Raw genomic sequence first — 21,528 nt, forward strand, 5'->3', positions numbered from 1 at the left:
TATTGTGTATTTTAAGGCCACGCAACTTTGTGATGCTTCCGAAGTACTGACCGTGCAGAGGAAAGTCATCAGGAAACTCCCGACCCTGCCACCACAGCAGCGACTCCGTTTCCCCCCGGGCAGCCCCGGAGCCGTGACGGGAGCTGGGCAGGGAGGCGCGCCCTGGGCAGGGCGCGGACGCGGCACCGGCCGAGGAAACCCCGCCGGCCAGCCGCGGCCGACGATGCGGCGGAGCCGGGCGCCGCGGCTGGCGCTGGCCGCCGGCCTCGGCTCGCTCCTGCTCGTCCTCTTCTACTTCCAGAGCAGCCTCAGCCCAGGTGGGTCCGCCGCGCTCCGGGAGGGTTCCCCGGCGGGAGCGGGGCACGGCGGGCACAGCCCCTTCCCTGCCCCTGCAGCCCTGGGGTGCTGAGGTCGTGTCCGCCGGGGGTTGCCCATCGCTGCGCTGAGCCCGGGGAACTTGGGCGCGGTGAGAGCGGCGCTGCCGTCCCGGCTCCGCGGTGACAGCCGGCTGTGCTCCCCAAAGGAGCCTTCTCGCGGGTGGCTGTCCCGTTCGCTGTCCCCGCGGGCACCCAGCCGTGCTGAGCGCTGTGCCATCGCGGAGCTGAGCGCAGCCCTGGCTCGGGACGGGAGAGGGGCGCTGCTCTGCCCCGCAAGTGCCGCTTCATTCCCGCGGTCGCTAAAATTCCTGGGAGTCTGAATGACTCGAGGGACTTCTCTATGTGTGCTCTTAGAAATTTCTTCCAAGTTGGGAAATAATTCTGAACTAAAATCTGAACCGTTTTGTTCTGGCGGATAATTTATTTCCCTGCCTTTTCTGCTCTTTTGGGGAAATTAGTTCGTCTTTCCTATTATATGTTTTTGGGTAATTCCTGCCGTTTTAACAATGTACTAATGTTTTCTGAGTACAGCAGCAATCCATCAATGGGGCCTTTGGAGTCACATCTTAAAATTCAGAAGACTGACTTGACTGAAACGTTAATGGAATTTTATCAGTGTAGACTAAATGAAATGTGATTTTCCTTTTATAGGGGCTGCTCCATCACTTTAATGTGTTTTTTTCCTCAAAATAAAAAAGGCATAACTTGTTGGCTGAGTAAGATTGAAAAGGAGTTGGGTTTCGAGCAAACATTTGTTATTTTTAGATGAGCATGTGAAGCTTGTCAGATGAATTCAGAAATCCCAGAAGACCATAATCAGTACTGTATTCCTTAGTAACTTTTTCTTTTCTTAAAGAAATGATTTATGCATCTTATTTTAATATTGGGACTGCTCAGTAAAAAAAAAAGTGCGGCACTGAATCAGCTTTAATCTCCAGGGGTGCTAATGAAGAGATGATTGTGTTTTTACACTGTATATGCTTTCTAGCATCTGACTGGAAAACATGTCTCTTTTCAGGGCTCTGGTTTTCAGAAAAGAGATTCTGCTGGTCTGAGTCAGCAGAACTTTCTGTGCTTAGCTGGCTTTAATTCCTTACCTGATCTCAACCCAGGTTCACACAGAGTTCCCCTGAGGTCAGAGCAAACCAGGTGATGGTAATGGTGGTGGTGTCTCACAAGGTACTGGAGGGAATTTGGGTCTGGAATGCTAATGCAATGTCCCACAAATCTATTATTTCACGCGGGGCAAATGTCATTTTTCAAAGTTCCCATAGATGCTGATAGGTCTGAGGTAGGGATCTCCAGCTGCTGGAACGAAGTGATGTTTGTCACTCCATGGGAACCCATTTTTGAGGATGTGCATGCCCTCTGCAGATTTGCCCCTTTAGGTTCAATAAGGAGGTGAGTTAAAGCAATATTCATATTCTCTAACACCAGCTTATTTTCTAGCCACACAGTTGTCTCCCTGGGTCCAGCCTTCATTTTTGTGCCGTTTCTTTCCCTTATTATTTTTCAGTTTACAGTTTTTCCTTTCCTCTTCCGATCAGTGAGAAACACTAGCAGAGGAAAGGTCATTACCATATACAGAAAAGAAGCAAGCTAAAGATTGCTTCATTTTTATCCCAAAGGAAAACAAACTGAGGCAAATTGCTTGAATTTTAGAACTTATAAGTTACAATAACAGGTAAACAATTTGCAAATGAAAATGTCATCTTTAAAGTGATGCCTGCCTGGGGGTTATTTGGAGTTCTAGTTGTCTGGTGTCATTTGGTTTTTATATAATAATGAAGAAAAATGCTAGGAAAAAAAAAGAAGCAAAGCTATGAGTTTCCCCCAGGAGCAGTCAGATCCTTTCTCCATCATTAGCAGGATTGAGCAGGTTGCCTTCCCTGGGCCACCCACAGTCCATTACATGGAACATGCTGAATTAATCCTTGCTAATGGTACATTGAGACCAAACCTTCCTGTGACCAGGACAAGGAATGGGGAGAATGATGATACAAATCTTAAAGCTTGAGAGTGCTGAGGGCTCACTCAGCTCAGGGGCAGGAATTAACCACTCTGGTTGCCTTGAGAGTGCTGAGGGCTCACTCAGCTCAGGGGCAGGAATTAACCACTCTGGTTGCCTTGCCCATCTGGGCAGTTGTGCACGGAGTGGTTTGTGCTGAGCTCCGTGGCTGGGCTGGAATAAGGCTTTCTTGTTCTGCCTCAGGAACACCCACACACCAGCCTGTGCTGAAATAACTCTGCCCCGAAATGCTGCTGAGTTGGTTATTTTGGTGGTGGGCTGAATTAGTCTGTACTGCAGGCAGTGGCAGAATTCCCTGTTGTACCTCCTGGAGGCAGGAAGGGGCTCAGTGTGTTTGCCACAGGGGTGGGACAGCTCTTGGTGCTCCACAGGGCTTGAGTGTGCCCTGCCTTCGTGGCCCTGGTGGGTTTTGTTGCCTTTCCTTCCTGTACTGGTGAGCAGACACGGGGTCTGTAGGCCCAGCACTCCCCTGGCCCTGGCGTGGAGCTGTGCCATGGACTGTCCCCTGCTTGCTTCAAGCCGGTGGTGACCTGTCTGTCCTGCTGGCCATCAGCTGTGGCTCCAGGCTCACAGGTACATGGCCAAGGGGAGGATGTCTGCATTGCAGGAAGGTGTGGTGGTGGTGCTGAGCCCACTGGCCCTGGACCTTCCCCACCATGCCACAGTGGGTGGTTCTGGGGTTTACCTGGAGCAGTCACCTTGCAGCACCTCCTGCACCTGGGCTGGTGGCGTGTGCTCAGCTCCCAGGCAAGCCTCAGGCCATCCCAGCTGGGCTCAGGGAGCGATGAGGGCCACCAGGAGTCCTTGGCTGTACTGGTGTCACCCCACAGCCATCCAGGAGATCCTGTCTGGCCTTGGCATGGCTGTTATCCATCGTCTGGGTTGATGTTCCTCTGCTGTTCCCAGCAGGAGCAGCACACTGTTAGCTGTGCTGACTTGTGCACGCTGTACATTTTCTGCACGGGGGTGAGAGTACACAGCAGGGCTCCCAGGCTGGTATTTCAGCTCGCTCTGCTGGCAGCACATCTAGGCTGGCACAGCAGGATATACTGGAGGCTGCCATTCCTTGTGTGCAGCAGAGCTTTGGTCACTGCTGTTCTCAGAGGGACCACACTGATTTTAGCAACGGTGGGGGAGGTGGGATGGCTCTGGTAGTACAGATAGAGGGAAGGGGAAACATGTGAAGGAGGTAGAGGGAGGTGAGTGGCACGTCCTAAGGCCTTGTGTTCATCTGGTCTGCGGTTTCTGCAGGGCAGTGCTGTGAGGCCACCCCAATGGTATGTCTTTGGGGCAACTGTGAGTAGGCAAACTGTACAGACATTTGGAGGGCTGGCAGATTTTCTCCAATAAGAAAGAGAAAAGCTCTCAATCTCAAAGTGCTGCTTTATTTCTGCTCTGGTTCTGTCCATTTGCAGCATCTAGCTGTTGTTTCTGGAGTCTTTTTAGCAGCACTTGCTCAATGCTGGCTTCTGCACTCCCCATGTTGTTTCACAACCTGCTGTCAGCACGAGCTGTTGGACCTCACGGGGCCTTGCAGGCGAGATGTACTCAGCCTTTGGTCTGACTCTTTCACAACGAGAGATACCAGAAGTGCCAGGGTTGTGATCCTATTCCAGAAAGCTTTCCAAGTGAGAAAGCAGCGAGAGCCCTCTCTCCATCGTTATCTGCTTCTGTATCAACCAGTGGGATCTCCTCTGAGCTTTGATTGAGCAAAGCCTTCTCCAACCCCTTCACCAGCCCTGAGACAGAAGGGTTGGGGTGCTGCAGGAGGATGCCACATCAACACAAGTAGCAGATATCAAGGTAGGAAACTGCCTCACCATCTTTGTGTGTTTGTTAGCCCTCTGATGTCAAGGTGGATATGGAAGACACCAGTGCCACCACTCTCTGCCAGTTCTCAGGTGGTTTCAATTGCCCAGCCCAACACCCCTCAGGACCAGCAGATCTTGGAGAAACTCTTGCTTCTCATTGTTCCAGATTTATTGATCTCAGTCAGCTCCATCTCTGTGCCTAAAGATTGGTCCCTTCAGAGGGATACAAATTATTACAGAGATTATAGCGTTGATAAGTGATTTGACCCACAGAGCTCTACAACTGCACCTAGACCTGGCGTGAATGGAGATAAATACACACTTAAACATAAGCAGACCTTTGAAAACCCAGGATATATTTTTTTTCAGAACAGGAAAGAGCCTATTTTAGTCCTCAGTTCCTCCCCATTGTTTAAAGGTATTTGGAGGCTGAAATTCAGCCGCTGCCTTGGGACGTGCGCGGGGCTCGGCCAGCGAATGCTCCGAGCCTGGGTCGTGCCTGCAGCTGGCTGACACATGTCCTCAGCCTTCCAGATAAGGAGGGAGATGCTGCTTTTACCCTGGCCAAGGCTGCAAGCACCAGCAGGGATGACAAATCAAGCCACCCTCCGATGGTGTTGATTCTTTTCTTTTCTTTTCTTTTCCTTTCTTTTCTTTTCTTTTCTTTTCTTTTCCTTTCTTTTCTTTTCTTTTCTTTTCTTTTCCTTTCTTTTCTTTTCTTTTCTTTTCTTTTCCTTTCTTTTCTTTTCTTTTCTTTTCTTTTCCTTTCTTTTCTTTTCTTTTCTTTTCTTTTCCTTTCTTTTCTTTTCTTTTCTTTTCTTTTCCTTTCTTTTCTTTTCTTTTCTTTTCTTTTCCTTTCTTTTCTTTTCTTTTCTTTTCTTTTCCTTTCTTTTCTTTTCTTTTCTTTTCTTTTCCTTTCTTTTCTTTTCTTTTCTTTTCTTTTCCTTTCTTTTCTTTTCTTTTCTTTTCTCCTCTCCTCTCCTCTCCTCTCCGCTCCTCTTCCTTTCTTCATTTCATTTCATTTCATTTCATTTCAATTTTGTTTCTTCATGGGGCAGTTTTGCCCAGCTCTTTTTCCCAGTCATGGTGTTGTGATGCCCAGCATGCAGCCCCTTCCTTTTGAGGAGCCAGTACTCGAAGTACAGTAACATTTGTCAGCCAAGATGTTGGCAAACACAGGCTGGACACCCTCAGATCTGCTGTTTTTGGAGAAGACGTGAAGCACTCCATCCATGACCTGTCAGGCTAGAAGAATCCACGCAGTGCAGTGCTGAGAGCGGGGCAGTAATGAAGCCCATCTGCTCCTGAGGGCCAGGCTGTTCATGAGGAATGCTTTCTCTAGTCCTTTTGGCTTTATACAGTTTCCTGAGAATCTCTGATACATGCAAGAGGTTGCAGAGGGGAAAGGAGTGGGCTTAGCACACCCAGAGTTAACTCTGTCCCTGCAGGAGAAATTCGTGTCCTGGTGGCTCTGCTGGCTGCATCCAGCCTCTCCTGCCCCACATTCCTCTGGCATCTCAGCCTGGCTCTTTCTCTCTGGCAGCACAATGCACCTGCATTTTGTCCCCACACACAAAACTCCAATGTGCTGCAGTGAGAACTCCACAAAAACAGCACCAGCAGGGCTTTGCCTGTGTTGGAGCAGGGCAGTGGGGTCCAGGGCTGGGAGATGAGTGCTGGTGCAGTGGTCAGGGCTCTCCTGAGGGTGTTGGGATTTTTTATGTGCTGGGTTTATTTCTTGGTCCTTGGTTCCTGCATGACAAACCCTCCATCTTAATTCCAGTGCAAACACAGCTGTCTTTCCCAGAACTCTGAATCAGAAGCCAAAAGAAACTGCAAAGGCATTAGGCACTTAACTCCCAGCACTGCCCCTTGGAGCTGAGTACCCAAAGAAGAGCTTAACTCCCCAAATACTTCTGAGGGGCCAAGGGGGGATGTTTCACTCTGAACCTTTGAGGCACAGCTGGGCAAAAGCCCAAATCTTTCCTTGTTCAAAGGCAGCTAAGGACTACTAGCAGTCAGTCAAGGGGGAAACATCTCACTGGGAGGCTCTGGTGGCCTGTAAGTCCTGGATTTAACACCATTGTGCCTTGGTCCTGCCTGCATGGCACAGTTTGCACTGGGAGTGAAAACAGGGACAAGTGGAGCTGAAGGTACTTTTTTTCCCCCCAGTAAAATTTGTCATGGATGGAGGGGAGTGACTGATGTCAATGGGAAGTTGAACCTCACATTCCCAGGCTCTGCTGCCCAGTTTAGACCAGTCTGTTCTCTCCCATACATGTACCTATACCTGCAGAGCTTGCAGTGCTGTCAACTGGGACACCCTGTCTGTCTTCTGTCTGGATCTGCAGCTGTGGGACGGGTCTGTATTCAACCACAAGCTCTCTGAAATATCCCCACTGATTCACATAGATATTTTAATTATTCCCTTCTTCAAATGGAACTCCCTCCTTGACAGTAAAAACCTCCCAGCAAGGCTGGATGGTGGGAGATATTGCTAAATGCCCCCTGTATATGCTGCTGCCCTGAGGTTATCTCCCATCTCTGATGCTCATTTCCAGATGCTGGGATCCTTGCTTCATGGCTGGCTGTTATGATTTATTCCAGCTATGCCAGTTTTTGCTGTTGCAGGTTTGTACCCCATGTCATTCTAGTAAATTACCCATTTAAGTCAGTTATAATTCTGATAAATCAGATTCAACCCCCCAAAGGTCTCTTCTTGCTCTATTCTCCATTTTCTATTTGCCTGTGGCTTCCACTGGGAAGCCAAAGTTTCAGTCTAAGTCAAAGGCCTGCATGGGCAAAGGTGAGAAGAAAGAGTTTCTCTGAATCCCCAGGAGCTGGGTGGCCACTGCTTGGGTAAAGTCCTCCTGCAGGTCCTTCACAGGAGATCACCCAGTGCAGGAGGTAGCCCTGGGCCATGGGGCTGGTTTTGTTTGTGTTACAGTTCAGTGAGCTGGGGAGCAGAGGTGATGCTTCCTTCATTGTGTTGGAAGGAGAGCATGATGCTCTGAGGGACAGCTAGTGTCCTTGGGGACAGGGAAGGGAAGGGAAGCCAGAGGACACAGAGAAATGGCTCTGTGTGCCTTGGATCCTGTCCACAAGTGATACCAGCATTGCCACTGCCAGACTCATGCTGTCAGGAGCTGGGGTGTGCTGGCTGCTCACCACGGGGGCTGCAGCAGCCCCAGCCAGGCACTGGCACCTCTGCAGGAGGCAGCAGGGGTGGTTCCAGCAGCCACCAGTGCCAGTTCCCCTCTGCAGGGAGCTGAGCAAGCCCAGGACACCCAGCAGCCAGAGGAACCTGCAGTGGCTGACATCCTGAACTGCACAGCCCACAAATCTCTGCTCCCCTCTTGGTGGGCTGAATCTGTCAGAGCTCAGCAGTGCCCTGAGTGAGTTTTCATCCTGAGCCCCTTGGGACAGTGATTGCAAAAAGCAAACACACACACACACACACAGTGCGCGGTGCACACACGCTGCCCCACCGCTGGCAGACTGGGCTCTGCATCTGCCCCACACATTGCTGTGACTCGCCCTGGGCAGCTGCCTCAGGTGTGGGTTTCCAGTCTGAAAAGCTGATGAAAGGCTGTGTGAGGGCACCTCGTGGGATCAGGGCCACAGCCATGCCTCTGCAGCTCCACCTTGGACCTGGTGCTGTCCTTCTGACCTGCCAGTTGTTGATGTGGGGACATGTTTAAGCTGGCTTCTGCTGGACAGGGAGAGGGAAAGTGGGAGAGAAGCTGAGCTCTCTTCCAGCATTTCTTTTTAATCCTATTGAGCAAGTTTCATTTTTTCCCAGACCCTTTGCAGCAGCCCTTACTGGGGTGTCTGGAGTCTGTAGGCTTTTTGAAGGTCCCTGCCTTGTAACCTTTTCCACCTTCCACCTTTGGAAGTGTCAGAGGCAAAGATCTCCCTCTGGTTTGTTCCTAGACTTGGTGATCCTTGCCTCAGAGATCCTTGCACAAGTCCATTCCCTTTAGCTTGCTGGCACTGTACACATTTAGCTTCAGGGCATGGAGGTGTCCAGCCTTGAACCAGCCAGTGGGGAATTCCTGCAGCCTGCTGGAGGAGCAGGCTGCCTGCTCTGCCTGCTCCTGTTTTCCCACAGTGCCCCTGAGCTCTTAATATTTGGATGAGCTTTGACTAAATAAATAGTTGTAAATTTGGGCTGGCAGACTGATGGGAATTTGGCTGGGAATGGCTTGGAGCTGGCCTTTCCTGGGAGAAGGAAGCAGGGTTTCTCCTCTCTGGTAAGGACTGCAGCAGTTCCATCACCCCTGGGTTCTGCAGCTACATCCTCAGCTGAGGTGGCTCGTCACTGTCTACCAGAGCAGGAAAGCCTGGCCACATAAGCCACATCCTCTGGCAGCTCTGCTGAGAGGAGAATCACCGTTGGGTGTTGAAAATGGTTGAGAACCTGGTTTTGAGGGTGTGAGTGTGTATGGATTCAGCACATTTTTCTCTGATTTTTCTGTCCCGGTTGAACATGCTGTCCCGTGCCACCTGAGGTCCTTCCCTGTGCTGTGATGAGAGCTTTGTCACCTACAGCAGGGCTCCCCTAGCCCCAGCCATCCCCAGCCCTGCCAACAGCCCTGGCCTGGCTCTTTGGGGTCCTGCTTGCTTCCCTGTATATTGCATGTCCCCCCTCCCCTTCACCTGACCAGTGATCCTGGTACGCTGGAGCCAGGAATGGCAAAGCTGTTCAGTGCTCCCAGCAGGGCTGCTGCCCTGGCCACTGAACCCTCGGGCTGCTGTCACACTGTGAAGCTGTTTTGGCAGCTGTGAGCTGCTGCAAACCACAGTGCCCCGGGCTGTGTGTGGTGGTGTGAGTCTGTTACAGGGCCGTGTACACAAACCGTGCTGAGCACAGCAGTGAGACCTGCTGTGCTGAGGAAGCACCTGATGCTGGTGAGACCCAGCTTTTTCACAACTGGACTTAATTTTCATAGACTCCCTCAGAGCAGCATCCAACTGGACTTGAAGCTGTTTCCTCCCCAGAGAATGTCTCTGAAGGTGTTGCTGCCTCTGCAGTGACAGATGAGGAAACCTCTAGCCTGGCCATGGCATCTCTACCCATGGTACTTCTACATGGTACAAGGAGATGTGCCATCAAAGTTTCAGATCTTCACAGTAGTGCACAGGTAGGTCCCTTCCCCTCAGCTTGTCACCTGTGGTACAGGGGGATGCTGAGGCCATGAGTCCTGGCCTCCAGTCACAACGTGCTCACAGCTTCTCCTTTTCCATGTAAATGCCACTTGATTTATGGCCCTCCATCTCCTGGCTGCTTTCCCAGCTCTTCCAGGGAGGGAGCAGCAGCAGGCTGGAGCCACCCCTTGCAGTGAGTGCTCTCTCTCCTTGTGAGTTTGCAGCCTCACTGCTAATATGGAACCCAACCCAAGCCTGCTCTCTGGCCAGATGTTGCTTCACTGACCTCGCAGGAGGATGGGTAATATCGACATGGGGTTCAAAGGTGATGTTTGTTCGGAGCTGCCGGGTGTGGGTGTCCCTGGGGCTGCCTTGCCTGTTCTGGAGGGCTTTCTTCAAAGCAGGGACCAGAGAAATCAGCACAAACTAGTTGGAGGTCAGAAGCTTCTCAGCAGCTCCCCACCCCGTGTGTTCTGTGCTGCTCTGCCTGCCACGGGAGCGTCTGTGCACGGGCAGATTTCCCCATGGCAGGGGAAGGCAGCGAGTTCAGTCCTGCACATATCTACAGAGCCAGGCCCTTCCTTTTGGCAAGGGTGCAGGGGTAGCATATTCACAGCTGGGTCCCTTCCAAGTTTACTCCTGGCAGTATCAGGGAGATTGATTTCCCTTTAGCTTAATAAGATCAGCAGACACAGGCACTGTGAGACCCAAACGAGGCTGAATTGATGCTTGTGGAGTTTTGCTTCAGTAGCCCACAGCTGCTGCTGCTGCGTGGTGTAGACACAAACCTCCCAGTGCCCTTCTTCCTGAGGTCCCCATCACAGCTTGCTCACTCCCTGTGAAAAGGAAAGGGATGTCCCCAGAGCCAGCAGCCACTCTCAGGAAGGGTTAAATCCAACAGCCACTCAGACAAGCAGCTAGCAGTGATCTGTTGTGCCCCAGAGCTGTGATGGCACTGGAGGTGTTTGTGTCCTCTGCTGAGCATGCTGGCTGGGGATTCAGGGCTCTTTGGTGGCCTCAGCAGTGGTCATTACTAAATGCAGCAGAAGCAGGCAGGAGGGGGCATGTGGTGGGACCGTATGTGCTGGAGATGGTTCTCAGAGATGGACCTCCCAAGTCTCCAGCAGGCTGTAATTCACTCCTCTCCTTCTCTGTGAGCTCGTGCATCTCTTTAACTCTTTGTAAAGCCTCTGGTTGTGTATCTTGAGGCAGAGAGTCTCACCAGCTGATGACCTGTACCATTTAGAAAGGCAGGATGGGAGCAGAGGGATGAGAGCCGTGAAGGGATGAGAGAAGAGAAGATGAAGAGAGCCAGGAGGGAGATGGTGCTGCACTGGGAAGAGTTTGCTGAGTGGGCATTTTTTCTCAGATCAGCTTTTGAGGCTTTCATCAATCCCAGATGCACAGAGCAGAGAAGATGGCTTGAGACATGTTCAGCAGGCACGTTGAGCCATCTGACGTTAGAGAGACTCCTGTTTGCTGTGCCTGGGCAGGTTCTGAGCAAGCCCAGCCTGGTGCCCTGCACGCTGGCCTGGCTGGCCTCAGCAGCTGAGCAGGAGGCAGATGGTCTCTTGGCTTGGCAGCCCCGTGGGGCTGTGTGAGCAGCTGCGGGCTGCCCGAGCCTGCCCAGAGAAGGGCCCTGCAGGGGTATGGACACCACACCAGCGGGGCGTTAGGGAGAGGTGGATCTCTGGTGCAGCCTTGCCCAGGGAAAATCAGCCCCTGCCCATCCTGACAAAGGCTTGTTTGCCGGTGCAAGCCCTTCTTCTGCAGTTCCTTCAGGCAGCAGGCTGCAAAGGAGGAGTTTATTGACAAGGAATGGAAATGCTGGCAGTTCGGGCTTGAATTATAAATGCAAGCAGCCAACTGGGGCCAGGAGAATGACAGGCGTAATGGGGAAGAGAAATTGCTCTTGGAAGGCTTCTAGTTTGGCTTATAGGAGCAGTTAACCATTTGGAAACAGAAGATTGCATGGTACTTACACACAAATACTTTATTTGCTCACAGAGGCCGTGTTCCTGCTGGATATTGTTAATTTTCTGTTTCCTATAAAGATCTTAATTGCAGTCCTTGTGACAGTAGAGACCTAGGGACCCTGCCCCAGCAAAATACATCCCTCCAGCTACAGCGCCTGTGATCTTTCTATAAAACCTTCCTGGCATCTGCCTCGGGCTGGTACCAGGTGACCAGAGCCTCCTGCTGCTCAGGAGACATGAAGGTTTGGGAAGAACCCCTTCACTGAACAGGGCAGAGTGTCCAGACCAGCTGCCATTGGCTCTGTTCCTAATATGATCCCCACAGACGATGCTGGGGCATTTGGCAAGCTCCTTGAAGCAGCTGGATTCCTTCTTTCCCTTTCTGCATGATTTATTGTGAGCTAACCCTATAACTGTCACCATTTTCCATCACTTGATTAGAGTTTCCCTGGCTGATCCTTGACTCAGCTTGGCTAAATGGGAATAAGAGGGCCTTTTTTGAAAAACAGAGCCTGAGCCATCCCCACCTCTGGGGAGGAGGGAGCCACACAGCCAGGGTCCAGCTGTGCCAGACCCTGACCCTGGGTATGGCTGGTGGCACTGTGGTAGTCCAAGAGGTGTCATCAGTCAGAAATGAGGAAAAATTATGTTAAGAAACATAAAGGCAAAGTAAGCTGTGCAAGAAATTGGGAGCCAAAAGAGGAAAGAGCTTTCATGAAGCTTTATAGAAAACAACGAGGCTCTTCACGTAATTTTAATATCTTCCTAATGGCAATGGCAATAACTTCTTCCTAAGTAAACTTTCCAGGATCTTGAACATCAAGAGTAATGCACAAGTGGTTTTAAAGCATGTCCAGAAGCCAGATTTCTGAATCACAGTCACTTCTGGAATGAGTGGCAGCCAGTCCCTGCACTGGCTTGGGTACAGCCAGCACTCCCTTAACAGTAGGCATCTGGCTGAAGCCTGGACAGACCAGGGATTTCAGATTTCAGAGGTCTCTTCCAGGCAGCTAAAAGCTGAGCAGCCTCCTCTTAGGGAAGAAAAAAATAAAAAGGGAAAGGAAAAAAAGTAAAGTTAGAAAGATGATTATTTTCCTGCCCAATGTGTGTGACATGCAGTAGAAATCTAAACTAGTGCAGGATGTTCTGACCCCATCTCACGTCAGGAGTTTAATGTTCTTTTTGTAGCAGCTTAAAAAAACATCCATCAGATGACACCCCTTCAACCCCCAGAGCCACCTCTGTGGCTGCTGCCTGAGCTTTTGTACAGCAGATGGGAGGCAGAGGGACAGAGCTGGCTGCAAACCCCTCCGTGCTGGATCGTCCCTCAGCCTGGCTTAGCCGCAGAGTGCTGAGTGTGCACGGCAAATGTGAAGCTCTCTGGGCTGGGTTTGTCAGCCAGGCACGAGGAGAAAAACACACACAAGTCCATTGTCTCTTTTGCCAGGGAAATGCCCCTCCAAAGGGCACTGATGGGGGCTGCACGCAGGGTCACACTGGCTTTGCTCATTGGGAGCTCTTGCATGCCTTGAGCAGTGAAAAGTCAGCTCCAAGCTTTCCCGCTTCTGCTGAACCTGTAAGAGCATTAATAGAAATGGACAGTGGAGATTATACTGTCAGCAGTGCTTGCTTTGGAGTTGGTGTTTCTTTGGAGCACTTTCAGCAGAGATCTCTCTTTTTTAGTGGTTTGGAGCAAAACCCAAATAGCTCTGAACGTTGGACTGCTGCCTCCCTCCCTGCCTCCCATCCCACATCCCACGTGGTGCTGAGTGGGACACGCAGGCTGTGGTGTGGCAGGGGCTGATCTCACCCGGCATCCTGTTTCCAGCCATGAACTATGCCAAAGGCACAGCAGATCCTGGGGAGTGGGAATGGAGAAATTGCCCCTTGGAGAGGCAGTTCCTGGATCCTCTCAGTGGAGGAAGGAGTGGTGATGTGAAATAAGGTTTAGTTATCACGTTTCTGCAGTGATGGCAGTGCCAGCCCCATGTGTGACCTGTCAGAAGGCTCTGTGCAGGTGTGACTCACATGGCTGGGACATGCCTAAGCTAAAAGAGAAGATCCTGCACTTTGGTGGCCAGGGGGACAGCGGTGAGGAGCCCGTGGCTGGGAGGGGTCAGGTCCTGCAGCGCCTGCTCAGGAGGCGTCTGCGTCATTCTTGGCTCGGGGGCACTGCCTGCCCCACAAAGGTTGCCACAGCACTTGAGAGGCTGGGCTGAGGCATTTTCTGATGAAAGCCAACGTGTCTGTCTTGAACTGGATCCAGATGGAGAAACCTGAAGTCTGGTGGCGCTTGGTGCCAAGGGCACCTTATGTCTCTTGCCCCTGCCCCGTGTTTGCTGTCTGTGGATTTATTGCATCTGGCATGAGTCACTGAGTGTGGAAGTGGTTGTGGGTAGGTGACAGTCATGAGCATGGGTCACTGCAACCCCAGACTGAGAAAGCAGGGAGAATCCATCTGCCTCCTGCAGAAAGCATGTGAGTTTTTTGTTTAATTTAATGTGCCTGGGGCTTCTGTGCTGTCCCTATCCCTGTCAGCCCTCAGATTTCTGTGTGTGAGTCTGTGCTGTGAGTGATCTGCACTGTGTGGCTGGGACCAGTGCCCCAATATCAGACAGAGAGGTGATGCAGCTCTGCTGCCTCTCCATCCCCCAGTGCAGCATACCAGAGGCATTCCAGTCCCGTGAGTCCCATTTGCAGGGATGCTGCCTGCAGATGACTGTGCACAGATATCAGGGATCTTGGGCACAAGTGGAGGCAGGTGTGCTTGGATTTTTGGTCCCACTTCAGTTCCCTGAGGCTGTGTGTTTCCACCCTCAGACATTCAGCACAACCACTGCTGCTTCTGGCAGGCCTGGCTGTTCTGTCTGGCTGGAATGAGAGCAGGACATGTACTCACCCCTCTGCATGGCTCTTCCCATCCATCACTTCCCAGAGAAAATAGCTCAGAACCTTCTTCCACGCCCTCATTAACACTTGCTGAAGGCAGCACACCCCTTGTCCCTCTCTTGCCCGTGGGCTGCTGCCTTGCAGCCGGCAGCCACATCCCTGGAGGAGTGAATGACTTTTCCTCCTAAAGGCAGTGCAGTCCATTGAGTGATCCCATGTAAAACAGTGATTTATTGTCCCCTCTTTGGAGAGAGTTTCTTGGCTGGAGGAAGGATGTTGTCAGTGCCAGAGAGCCTGGCTGCCATTACCACCCAGTTGTGCCACACAGCCCTGGCACTCTGCAGAAGCTGCAAGGGGGGATTGCTGAAAACAAGGGTATTCTTTCTAGGGGGTGACACCTCCTTTCATCTCCTTCCCAAAGGAAGCAATCTTGGACATCTTGTCTATGTACACCTGGTTATGGTGAGGTCCAGGGATCCCCAATGCCTTCACATCTATGTGTGTGTAGGAACTGTGTGGTTTGGGGTGGAAAATGCTGCAGAAGGGTTTGTCCCAGGGGATGGTAGCTGTGGAGCATATGCAGTTGGTGGAAGGAGTTTGGAAAATGCTCCTCTCTCTCTTGTCTAAGAGGTTTGTACCTCTGTGCCTCCTCAGAAGTGAGCTGTGTCACCTCAGTTCAGTGCCTGTGGAGCCTCCTCTGAGGGCTGTGGCTGGGAAAGGGTTACTGGGGTGCTTCAGCAGCAGAGATATGGGATGAAAATGAGTTCTGGGGATGGGGTGCCCCATCACCCTTCAGGAGCCATCTGTGACTGCTTGGAGTTGGCCTTAAGTAGCTTCCCAGGAAAACAAGAGAGTGATTTGTGCAAAAAGGGGAGATTTCTGGGGAGGAAGGTCTGTGTGATAGAGACTGGTAGGATCCCCCCGTTGGCTCCACAGGAAAGTGATGTAGCCAGGTACTGGAGAAGAGGAAGATGATGGACCATTGTGCAGCCTTCATCCCTCTGCTGCACCCTACCCCTCGTCTTGCCCTGAAATGGTACTTTTTCACTGTGGCTAAAACATCACTTCTGTGTGAGCCCAGTGCCTGTGGAGATGCAAAACCCCCCTGCCCCATAAGCAAACAGGAGTGGGTTCACCCATCCAGGCTGATGGGAGAGCAGCTTTGTCATCCCCTGCTGCAGCTCACTGCTCGTGGGCTGTTCTCTGTGCAAACCTACTCATGTGCACGTCCTGTCTTGCCCTGCTCAGGTTGGCCCTGAGCTGCTTTCCTTGTGGTTTTTCCCTTAGTGTTGTGGGTAACCTCCTCCCATTGTATCTCTGTTTCCAAGTGCTGGGTGTGAGGGGAGGTGGGGGGGTTTAATTACTTGGTTTGGCTGTTTCAAGAGAACTAGGGGGGATGGGAGAAAATGTGCAGCTCTGGGAAAAAAAAGCCTGAGCTAAGCTTTCAAGCACCCCTGTGTTGCTGGGACTCAGTTCTGTCTGATCCAGCCAAGTTGAAGTCACTCGGTTTAATTTCTGCTAAATTAAATATCTTTTAAGTCAGGAGCCACCAAATGGAGCCCCTTTGCCCTGGGGATAACCAGGCTGACAACACCCAGGCACTGGCTATGCTTCAAAATAGAATTATATGGCCCAAAACCAAGCTACTTGAGGCAATTTCTGAGCCTGAGTTAGGGTGCAGTGGTTTCAGAGGGACACTTGAGCTTCCTGGTGCCATGCCAGTGGCTTGTGGCTCAACTGGTGACATGGAGGAATGAATCATGAGATGGCTTTGCAGGGCACAGGGATGTGCCTGCCTGCTGATGTGCTCAGGGAGGCAGAATCACAAAGGTCCTGCCCTTCTGATACGCTACATTAGCCTGGCTGGGTTATCTGGGAAGGACCTGCTCCAGGACCCCTGCAGGGGTGCAGCCATCCAGGCCCTTGGCTCTGCTCTCGTGTCTGAAAATGCTCTGGAGCAAGCATGGGGAAGGCTCTGCTGCTCCCCAGGGTGCTCCAGATTGTCAGCTGTCTGTAGGGAGCAGGAGGGGAGCTGGCAGGGGAAGGTCTGATGGAGAATCATTCCTGTTCCCTAGCGAGTGAGCTGAGACAGACATCTCCAACAGAGTCCCCTCCTGCACCTCAGCAGAGAGACATGCAGAGCAGCCAGCCCTTCCCTAGGCTTGGCCCACACAGCCAAGGGCAGGCTGTCAGGAATAGCTTGGGTTATACACTGCTGGCTTTTTCATCAGCAAAGAAAACACTGGGGGAGGCCAGTGGTGGGTCTGCCTGTGCCCACTCTGCGTGGGCTGTGTTAGGTGGCAGCCTGTTACCTGTGTCAGCATTGAGCTTCTGCAAGAGGACACTGTCTTGGGGCAGAACAGGCTGAACAAGGCATAACTGGGATGAAAAGCACCTTGGAAAGAGAAGCAGTGGTGGGAAGGGCCACACAGGCATTTCCTGAGCTACAGAGGATGTTGGTCTGGAACAAGAAATGGATGTTTGTATTGTAAATATCAGAGTTGCAGAGGTTGCGAGTTGATGCCAGCTCCCCTCCGTCACTCCTGCTCACCACTTGCTGGCACAGCCCCAGGAGGAACAAAAGAGGTCAAGTACAGTGTTTGCTCCACAGGGATCTGTTCACTGCCACCTGGAAGCTGTGCAAGGTACAGGCTCTCGTGGGTTGATATCTGAGCTCTCCTCTGCTTGGGGACTTGTGCTGTGCCTGGGAGAAACCCAGGGAAAAGACCAGAAATCATCTCTTCTGGTTGTTCTCCAAAGGTCTGGCTGCTTTTTGCCATTGCTTGTGCTTGTCTGAATATTGCTGTGACATGTTCTCTCTCCCCAAAATTGTTTCTTGTGCATGTGCTCTGCTGCCAGTAACCTCCCAGAGTGGGGCATGGATGCTGCCCACTCTCTCTGGGTGTTCTGGGTGCAGACACCTGGATGAGCCCAGCCACTTACACCTCCTTACTCTTGCAGCTCCCCAGCAGAGGTTGTTGTGTCTGAATTCACAAATATGAAGGATGCATTTAAGCAAATCAGTTTTGTGGGTCTATTCGATTTATTTTCCTAAGCTTTTAAATTAAGCCTCTGTTGTCTATATCCTTGACTTTCTAGATGCAGTAAAAATGAGCAGTCACAAGAATCTAAGGAGATTTGATTGCCTCTTTGAAGCCAAAAATTTGATTTGCTTTTGGAACCAAAAAATTCCTATTCCCAGTCTAAACCTTTCAGTAAGAATTAAAATAGGAATAATTCCCAAATGTCCCCCCTTAGCTCTGTGAACACTAGAATTGCCACACACTTCACAGCCAGAAGTGTGATGTGAGAAAGCAAACAGTCACTTATTTGGTCATCTTGTCCATCAAAGAGAGGTCACTGCCTTCCACAACATTAAGGAAATGAGTCTGGAGTTCTCTGTGGGATTCTGGTGTTGGTTTCTCACATCTTCATAGTTTTGAAAAATACTGTCTTTTAAAAAAATCCAAAACAACAAACAACAATCAGCCTTTGTGTTTGGGCAGAAATTAAGGAAATGCCTTCTCCACCAATAGGAGCTCAAACATAAAAGCTAGAGCTTCCTAGAATTAAACTGCTTTCTGGAGACAACACTGTTTGACCCTATAGCTCTGATCCTTCCAGGCAGGGCTCTCACGTGGACCACTGAACACTGCCCAGGGGTTCAGCTGGTGCTTCCAGTGGGATTTCTTGGCCTCCATGTCCTGGACCATCCTCATACAGTCTGTGTGTCTAGCTGCATGTCTCAGTCTTTGTTATCAAACCAGGAGGGAAAACTGAGCTCTGACTGCAATAACTGTCTGGATCCATCACTGTTGCTGCCAAGCGCTATTTTCTTTTTCTATTTTCTTTTTTTTTTTTTTTTTTTTCTTTTTTTTTTTTTTTGTACTGCTTGGATGTTAAAATTGAAAATGTACAGATTTAGCAGTCAGTGGCTGCAGCTAGGGTTTGGCTTTGACTAGTGCAGTCACAGTATCCTCTCAGAAGTTCTGTGGCAGGATCCTTCTGGGTGCATTATTTCAGCAGTGAGGAGCCTGTCTTTGTGGTCAGGGGTGAGTGAGCTGTCACTGCTGAGGCTGAAGCACTCACTCATTGCTCCTGGCAGGTCCTGGAGAGGAGTCAGCAAGGTCTGGAGAAGCTCACTGCTGTCCCCACAAAGAGATCCAGGTCCTAATTTCTGGCTCTTCCAGCGATGACTTAAACCAAGTGCTGATCTCTGTACACTGTAGAGCTCTGGGCATTGTTAACCCTTCTGGTAATACAGTTATTTGTTTCCCTCTGTACACTCTTCCTTCTCCCCTGAATGCAGTTCAGCTGCTCACATGCCGTATGTGCCAAGCAGACAGCTCCTGTCATCAGTCCTTTTTCCTTTGCTCAATTCAGAATACATTGAAAATATCATCTTCAATTTCAGAACTTTTTCTTTGGTGTGGGAGAGAGCATTCCCTTCCAAGAGGGAATTCAGTTCTCCCCTGAGAACTGACTCTTCCTACAGAACAAAGAAGCACCTCTCCCACTGCCCTGCTGGCATTTGCAGGCTGTAATTTACACTGATCATTTCAGGCACCGCAATTATTTTTTTCTCTTTTTTTAGGTTTTTCACAGACACAACAGGAAGCAAGGCTGGGGCTGTGAGACAGCAGCGGGGAGGCAGTGGTGGGGTCAGGATTAGCTCCTCAGGGCCTCTGGGGTGTCTGCTCATGTGCAAGTGCATGTGCTGACTCTTCACTTCCCTTGTCTGGAGACCACTGATCTTCTCCAGGTGTTAGCCCTCTCCAGTGTTTCATGCTGGAGACCACATGTGGAGTTTTTGGCTTCTTGTGGCCTCAGGGTCCAGCCTGGAAATTAACTGAAAGCTTCATGCTCAAGCCCAAAGTGAGTTGGGATTCCTCCTGTTGCATCCCAGCCACCCACTCCCACTGATCTGGAGTTCCCAAACCTCTTCCAGTCTGGCACCTGAGCAAGTGGGAGTGCTGATGTCCTGCATGTGGAACCCGTGCCATCCTCTCTGCTGGCCTGTTCCCAGGGGGTGATGGCATCCCAACTCTGCTCGTACACACATCCAGCCCGTGCAGCTCCCACAGCACAGCGAGTCCTGGGGTCCCCTGGCAGCCCTTCTCAGCACCTCTGGACCTGCCTGGGCCCAGGAGAGCAGAGCTGTCAGTGCTGCAGCTGAGGGTCACCAATGCTATAGATAATAGCATATGGATAATGCTTTTTTTGCTGTGGTGGCAAATATCTCACCTGATTTGTTTCAGGGCTTCAGTTGCCTTTTTTTGTGACTGTCACACTGGCAGCTGATGGCCCAGAACTAATGCATCTGGGACCTCCTGCCACTTCCAGCAACAAAGCAGCAGAAACTGCTGAATTCCAACGTTGTGAAATTAAATCGATTAAGTTTCCACTCCCCTCATCCAGGATGAACTTCAGTTTCCCTGTTGGTGTTTGTCTTTCCCTGCCACAGCAGCCTTTCTCAAGTCTTTGTCCATCATCAGTATCTTTCTGTTTTTATGTCAACTCCTTCTCAAAGTATTAATCCCAAACCTAATCTGGGGGGTATTTTTCTAGAAATCTGCCGCCTGCCCAGTATTTCTCATTTAAGTGCCACCTGCTTTCTTGTTGCTTGTGATCTTTCCAGTTTACCTTCTAAACTTCATCCTCTCTGACTGAAGAGGATGAAATCCTTGTTTCCTGTGGAGTGTTGTCTCTCATGCACTGTGTGTATCTGGGTGAGAATCAACCACATAGGCTTGATCTACACAAACAGCTTATTTTATTTACAGAGAAGTTTGCATGGGTATGAGCTGTGTCTGGTTAGTGCCATGTTGATTCTCCTTCTAAGTTATTTATTATCCAGTTGCACCCACATGTTTTAATTGCTTTCTTTTCTTCAGACTGTTTTCTAAAGCCTGGGTAATGCTGATGTCAGCCTAGCAGGCTTGTTGCTGCCTGAGTCTTGTCTCCAAGCCAAACTCTTCAGTTCACACACTGGATTTGCTGTTGTGGTTGAAGAGAACCTCCCTCCCTTTTTAAGGGTCTGTGCAGCCAAAACAGCATATTCTTTCACTGCTGCATCCAGAAGTCTGGAATAGGCATGATCCAGTCTTTCCCTCACCTCACACATGTCTGGCTGTCTTTGCAATCAGCTAGTACACCTAAATATTCACAGCTTTAAAATCTATTCCCTTTTCCAAGGACAGCTGGCAAGACATTGAAGCCCCCGATCCTGCTGTGGTGTTGATGTCACATTGCGGGAGAGTAGCTTCAGCTGTGGTGGGACAGCACTGAAATATGGGGTACAGGAGGAAAGGAAGGAGGAACTGTGATATATTTTTAAACTCCAAAAGAAAGTCTGAAAGCCCTTGTAGCACAGGAGACTCAAAAATGTGCCTGAGTTTCCTTTCAGACTCATCTTCCTCATAGATTTCTGGTCGCTGTCTCTGCCTTAGCATGGAGGTTTTGGTCTCCTGCTCCACATCACTCATATTCCCTTGCCTCATCATTTGAAGATTCAAAGGACAAATGTGATACTTCCTTCTGACTGTGTCAGTGAAAACCACTTCAGATTTGGATCACAGACATGCGATGTGTTGATACTTCTCACCCAAATAGTGATCCTGCAGTTGCCAAGGGTTGATGATTTTTCCCCTTAAGAAAGTTGATATCCCTTGGCTAAGTGATGTCCCTGCTCTCAGATGCAATTGTGGCAATGCTAAATTTCCAAGGGTTACCACTGCATGTGGTGGAATCTGGGAACCTCAGTAACAAGCTATAAAGTCAGGAGAAGATCCAAGATGCGAAGATCTTGGCAGCTCCTCCACGATGGAATATCCTGCTGTACTCAGGGTCATGGTGCCAAAATGCAACAGAAACCATTAACTCACTCACATGCTACTCCCTCCTCAACAGTGTAATTTATTTCAGTATTCCTTGGCCTTCCCAAACTTTTTGGGAGTCCCAGGGGCATTCCAGAGATTGATAAACCAGTGGTACAAGATGCCTGACTTGCTCTCAGCATGAATGAGTGGAATAGGAGGGATGTGCAAATTCCAGCCAGCATCTGGCAGCAGGGAGGGCTGGGACAGGGGTGTGTGAGCAGGGATGCTGCAGGTGCTGGGGCTGGTGGGCAGGGGGTGGCCACAACTTGGGGTCATGGGGCAAGGCTGTGTTGGGTGTCAAAGGCTGATCTTAGTGGGGTGGACTCCATTAAATCACTGTGTCCAGCCTGCTGCTGGCACAAGAGGGTTGCAACAGCCCTGGCATGCCTACCAGTGTGATCCCAGATGTTTTGGGGATGC

The 21,528-nt window shown here is 50.6% G+C and overlaps 1 protein-coding gene across 1 annotated transcript in view; it reads left to right on the plus strand.

Moving 5' to 3' along the window:
• Positions 1-207: 207 nt before the first annotated feature.
• Positions 208-21,528, plus strand: part of CHST13 (carbohydrate sulfotransferase 13) — a 29,052-nt gene continuing 7,731 nt past the window's right edge. The window contains exon 1 of the mRNA XM_039695458.1: positions 208-317. Coding sequence (XP_039551392.1) covers positions 224-317 — 94 coding nt within the window. The 5' untranslated portion in view covers positions 208-223. The remainder of the gene's footprint in view (positions 318-21,528) is intronic.

Source organism: Passer montanus, unplaced genomic scaffold, assembly GCF_014805655.1.
Source record: "Passer montanus isolate IOZ18808 unplaced genomic scaffold, ASM1480565v1 scaffold9, whole genome shotgun sequence".
In the NCBI taxonomy this organism is placed as follows: domain Eukaryota; kingdom Metazoa; phylum Chordata; class Aves; order Passeriformes; family Passeridae; genus Passer; species Passer montanus.